General features: G+C 55.8%; 1 protein-coding gene across 1 annotated transcript in view; it reads left to right on the top strand.

Moving 5' to 3' along the window:
• The first annotated feature begins 4,854 nt into the window (after window positions 1-4,854).
• LRRC69 (leucine rich repeat containing 69) overlaps window positions 4,855-5,597 on the top strand; it is a 41,645-nt gene continuing 40,902 nt past the window's right edge. The window contains exon 1 of the mRNA XM_024201656.1: window positions 4,855-5,037. Coding sequence (XP_024057424.1) covers window positions 4,855-5,037 — 183 coding nt within the window. The remainder of the gene's footprint in view (window positions 5,038-5,597) is intronic.

Here is a 5,597-nt window from a genome sequence, read left to right on the forward strand (position 1 = left end):
TTAAAAAAAAAAAATCACCTTTCTAAGCTGTGAGGAAAAGCCCTAAAGGATAGATTTATAAAGGGACTTGGGCATTGTGATACTGAGCATCACAATGCCTTTTAGCTGCCTAGAAAGTCATAGGAACATCACTGTGATCCACAAAGCCTGGATTAGGTGCCTAGGCTCCCTGTACAATGAATAGAGAGAGAAAAGTACTTTAGAATCTGATCCACAAAAGCCTGCATGCTCAGCGGGGAATTGCCTCAACTAATCAATGGGAGATGCCACCTAGAGTGGTGTCTTCTAAGTCATGTCCCTTCTCAGAGTTCAGTGCCTAAATATCCACTGCAGTTAGGTGCCTAGCTCTCACGGCTGGCTTTAGGCCGATTCCCCTGAATCGGGCCCCACGCCTAAGAGGGCCCCACGCCCAGTGGTGAGCTGGAGCCAGTTCCCAAGCTCTAGCAGCTGTCCGCCCCAGCTCACCTCCCGCTCCTCCCCTGAACGCTCTGCCCCCCTTCTCCTTCCCTTCCCCTGCTTCCTGTGAATCAGATGTTTGCGCGGGAAGCCTGGAAACAAGCAGCAGCAGGTAAGCTGGGGCGGGGAGGTGCGAGGAGGGCTCCAGGGAGGTGCGGTGCGGCTCAGTCCGGCCCCGACTCTGGCCCTGACTCTGGCTGGGTGGCGCGGCTCCGGCCCCGGCGCAGCTCCGGCGGGGGTAAGCGGCATGGTAAGAGGCCAGGGGTGGGTTGGATAAGGCAGGGGCAGGGAGTCCCGGGGACAGGGAGCAGGTGGGGGAAGCGGGGTTGGATCGGGCAGAGGTTCTGTGGGGGCGGTCAGGGGACGGGGAACGGGGGCGGGGGGGGGTTGGGTAGGCGTGGGAGTTCTGGGGGTCTGTCGGGGTGGTGGTGGTGGATGGGGTCAGGGCAGTCAGGGGATGGAGCAGGGCGAGTTGGGTAGGGGGTGGGGTCCTGGGGGGCAGTTAGGGCGGGGGGTCTCGGGATGGAGTGGTCAGGGGACAAGGAGCGGGCGGGGGGGTTGATGGGTTGCGGTTTCTGAGGGGGACAGTCGGGGGCAGGACATTGGTGGGGGTTGGATGGGCGGGGATGTACTCACCGGGCGGTTCCCTACCGGGTCTTCGGCGGCGGGTCCTTCAGTGGCGCGGAAGACCCAGAGTGCCGTCGGGTGAGTCATCCCTGCCGGGGCCCTGTCGAATCGGGCCCCGCACTTCAGTGGTGAGCTGGAGCCAGTTCCTACTGGTTCGTGGGAACCGGTTGTTAAATTTAGAAGCCCTTTTAGAACTGGTTGTCCCGGCTTTTAAATTTAACAAAAGCTCCCTGCCCTGTCCCCGGCCCCAGCTCACCTCGCTCCGCCTCCTCCCTTGATGCTCCCCCACAGCTTCTCCTCCCCCTCCCCTGCTTCCCACGAATCAGCTTTTTGCGGGAAGCAGTGGCTTCCTGCAGGTGAGCTGGGGCGTGAGGGGGGGGGGCGTGAGGAGGGCTCCAGGCGCGGCCCTGCCCGGCTCTGGCCCTGCCCTGACCCCGGGGCCTGACCTTGGCCCCGGCCCAGCTCCGGGCGGCATGGCTCCGGCCCGGGCCCCGACACCGGCCGCGCAGCACGGCTCCAGGCCGGGCCCGACCCCGGGACCCGGCCTCAGCCCCGGCCCAGCTCGGGGCAGCGTGGCTCCAGCCCGGCCCCAGCGGGGGTAAGCAGCATAGTAAGAGGCCGGGCCGGGGGGGTTGGATAAGGCGGGGACAGGGAGCGGTGGGGGGGTTGGATGGGGCAGAGGTTCTTGGGGGGGCAGTCAGGAGATGGGGAAGGGGGGTTGGGTAGGCACCGCGTGGGAGTTCCAGGGGTCTGTCGGGGTGGTGGTGGATGGGTCGGGGCAGTCAGGGGACAGGGAGCAGGGCGAGTTGGGTAGAGGGTGGGGTCCTGGGGAGCAGTTAGGGTTGGGGGTCTCGGGAAGGAGTGGTCAGGGGACAAGGAGCGGGGGTGGGGGGGTTTATGGGTTGCGGTTTCTGAGGGGGGCAGTTGGGGGCAGAACATGGGTGGGGGTCGGATTGGGGGGGTGTACTCACAGGGTGGTTCCCTACCGGGTCTTCGGCGGTGGGCCCTTCACCCGCCGGAGCCGTGCCACCGAAGACCCGGTAGGGAACCGGTTCCTAAGATTTTGGCAGCTCATCACTGCCGCACTTCCTAAAGCCGGCCCTGCTAGCTCTGCCTAGTGATCCATGAATGGGAACCTCTCCTGGAGTCAAGTGACATAGGTATGTAAGCTGTTTCTTGTGAGAATGAGCTAGGCAGATGCCTGACTCCAAACAAAACAGCTGGATGAGATGCCAACTTTTAGCCCAGTATTGAAGCATTCACCTGGGATGTGGGAGACCCCTATTCAAATCCCTTCTTTCCCTCTTCTTGAGGGGAGAATTGAATGTGGGTCTCCCACATGCCAGGCATCTGCTCTAATACTGGGTTGTAAAGTGGTATTTATAAGATGGATAGTAACACTATATCCTCCTCTGGCCAGATTATGAATGGAACCCAATCCAATCGGTGGCCTCTGAGCATGCCTACCAGATCAGGCCCCACTTTCAAGATAGGCATTTGCCTGTATATTTTCCCCGGTTTGTGAATCACTCTGGGGCTTAGGTGGGAAACAGGCATTCAGATGGTTAAAGTAAGTCAGAAGTGCACATGCTCAGAGGCAGAAACTTAAGATGCCTAGGGAGCTTTTACCCTGAAAACATAGGTGCTGAGTTTAGGTGTCTGAAATGTTTGGTGGGAGATTTGGAAATCACAGTGGAGACTAAATCAGGGACTTAGGCGTCTAAATCCAGACTTAGTTGCCTAAGTACCTTTGTGAATTTAGCCCTGAGTCTCTGTAATGTGTCCATAACGTGTAATGTATGTGCCTGGCTTTGTTAGATCTTTATAAGAATGTCAGTGTTCTCCTTTTCAAAACACTTCTATGTGTTGTCAGTAAAACCATCCCTCACAGGAGAGACATGCCATGTTCTTGCATTGATCAGCCACTGATGTAATATGGCTGTCTTAAGCAAATATATTTATAACATTTTTCCCCTTGAGCTCTGATTGGTTCAGCTACCACTGTGATGAAATAGGGAGCGACCTGCCAGGTCACTTGGTTATAATGAAAACATCCTGTACAGCTTCAGAAACAAATATGTAGCATGTCTAGTAAATACCACATCCTATTCCTGGATGGTTTGGGCCAGGGGACCAACCTTGCACTTTGCATGTGTGCTGAGACACAACATTACAATGTTTTAAGTAAACTGAAAATATTTGTGTTGCAGCTTATCAGACTCTGTCCTTGCAGCTTTGTGGATGTCAGAGTCATGGACTCAGTGATAATGCAAGAAAGATGTAAGAGACAATGCTGTGTTTGTAAGTTAAATCTTCCTGGAGCAGTTAGTAAAAGACAAGGTTTATATCACATGTGGTTAGTGAGCAGGTAGAGGCTGAATTCAAAGAGGGATCTTTACAGTTAAAGAACCAAAAATGTGGATCAGTTGATTAATTATAATGGGAGAAGAGTGCCACCATTTTATATACATTGCTTATCAAGAGGATTGCTGTACAGCTAGGCCACCATCCTCTATGTGCACAGCAGCATCTACCGTGACAGTCAGGTCTTCATTCTCCTGATCCTGAAATAGGTCCTGAGTAGTGCAGTGCAGGGCAGAGCAAGCAAAATCACCTTACATTTTTAGGTCACTAGTGGGATTTTCAAAAGCATCTAGTGCTTTCAACCTTTAAAAATCTGGCCTTTAGTTGATATTTGGGAACCACATTGAACCCACATGTGGTGATGTGAAAAAACACCAAGGTCCTGGATAGAGAGGCAAAATAACAGTTGACAAAGGCAATCCCCATTGGTAGATCAAAGGAAACTGAAGAAGTTTTGACCAGTCCAGGAAATCAATTAGTCTTGAAGTCAGGTAATTCCAAAGAATAAATTTATATACAAGAGAAAGGAACAACATTTAGAATTAAAAACTAATATCAATACAAATAGGAAGTGTTATACTAGAAACACTGAGAATGTGATTGCTGAAGCTACTAGCAACTATTATTTGCAATGATTGTTATTAAAATGTAAATAGCACAATGACAGCCATCTGCATACTGGTAATGAAGGTTAATGAAGGTGTATTAAGACTAGTAAAAATAACATTTTAAAAAGTAAATAATTTAAAGGCATGACATTTGGTTTACAAGAAAAAGTGTCAGATTCAGGCGATCAGAGCAGCAGCCAAAACAAGTTTATGAATTGCTATGATGCTTCATGCAGACAAATAAGTGGATAAGGTGTTTTTTTTTAAACACTAAAAACGTGTCTGAGAATTATAATTTTTGGAGGGGGGAATGGCAGTCCAAATATTTCAGGGAATCAAGTCTCCTGGGGCAGCTCACTGAGTAGATCTCATCAGCCAGGGACGAGCCGCCTCGTATTGGGGATGCGGGGAGGGTCGTGCACGCTGCCCTCAAGCCCACAGGCCTGGGCCGCGAGTGCTGAGAGCTGCTGCCCCCACACCCAATTTGTGCAACCACTGCAGCCTCAGGCTCGCGCCATTTGGGGTCACCGGCCCCCTCTGCCACGGCCAGGCTCTGTCTCAATCCTGTTCTTTGCCCCGGCCCGCGACTTCGCCCCTCTCCTTCCGCTGCCTCCTGCTCGTGATCGCCCCGCGCACGCGCAGTTTGGGCCCTGCGCGTCCCTCCGCCTTCAGCCCGGAGAGCGGGAAGCGGCAAGCGGCTTTAACCCGCCTGAGGGCAGCGGCTCGCTGTCCCGGAGCATGCGCGGCAGCGCGCTAGGTAACGGTCAAGCAGCGATCGCCGCCGCGTAACGCTAGGGCCATGGCGGAGCGGCTGCTGTTGCGGGCGCGGCGGGGCGGTCGTGGGACCCGCTCGGTGTCGCTCCGCGGGATGCGGCTGCAGCGCGTACCCCGGGGCCTGGCGAGCCTCCCGGGGCTGCGGGCCCTGAGCCTGCGCGACAACGAGCTGCGCTGTCTGCCCGTCGAGCTGGGCGGCCTGAGCCGGGTGAGGCCCCGCAGGCGGCTGCCACCTCCCCGCCTGGAGCCGCGCCCTGGGCCCCAGCGTGTAGCCGGGCGGATGCGGGGCCGGGGCGCGCTTAGCCTCCTGCCGCCCGAGCCCAGTGTCTCAGATGCGGAGTCGCTCCTCGCCCACACAGAGCCTGGCCGCTGCGATTCGCGAGGGCTGCAGCCACCCACCAGCCCCGGCCTCTTAGCATCTCCCATCGCTACTGGCCTGCCCCCGCCGTGCCTGTGCCGCTGCCCTTCCTCCTCATCGCACTGCTGGCGCCGGGGTCCCTTGCCTGCTCCCCGCATTGGTCGCTCACTGGGAGAACTTTTGCCATGCGGGAGACCTGGGTTTGATTCCCTGCTCATAGAACGATTAGTTTTGCGGGTCATACTAGTTGAGGATGTGGAGCCCCGTCCGGTTTTATAACCCAGGCCCCTTTTCTCGATAAGAACTAAAAATGTCAAAAGCCGGGCTGGGAGTCAGGGCCGGCTCTGGCTTTTTTGCCGCCCTAGGCAAAAAAGCCTCCGGCCGCCCACCCCCCCCGCGGGGGGGGGGGG

This window comes from Terrapene carolina, unplaced genomic scaffold (genome assembly GCF_002925995.2).
Source record: "Terrapene carolina triunguis isolate 2854851 unplaced genomic scaffold, T_m_triunguis-2.0 Scaffold58, whole genome shotgun sequence".
Classification (NCBI taxonomy): domain Eukaryota; kingdom Metazoa; phylum Chordata; order Testudines; family Emydidae; genus Terrapene; species Terrapene triunguis.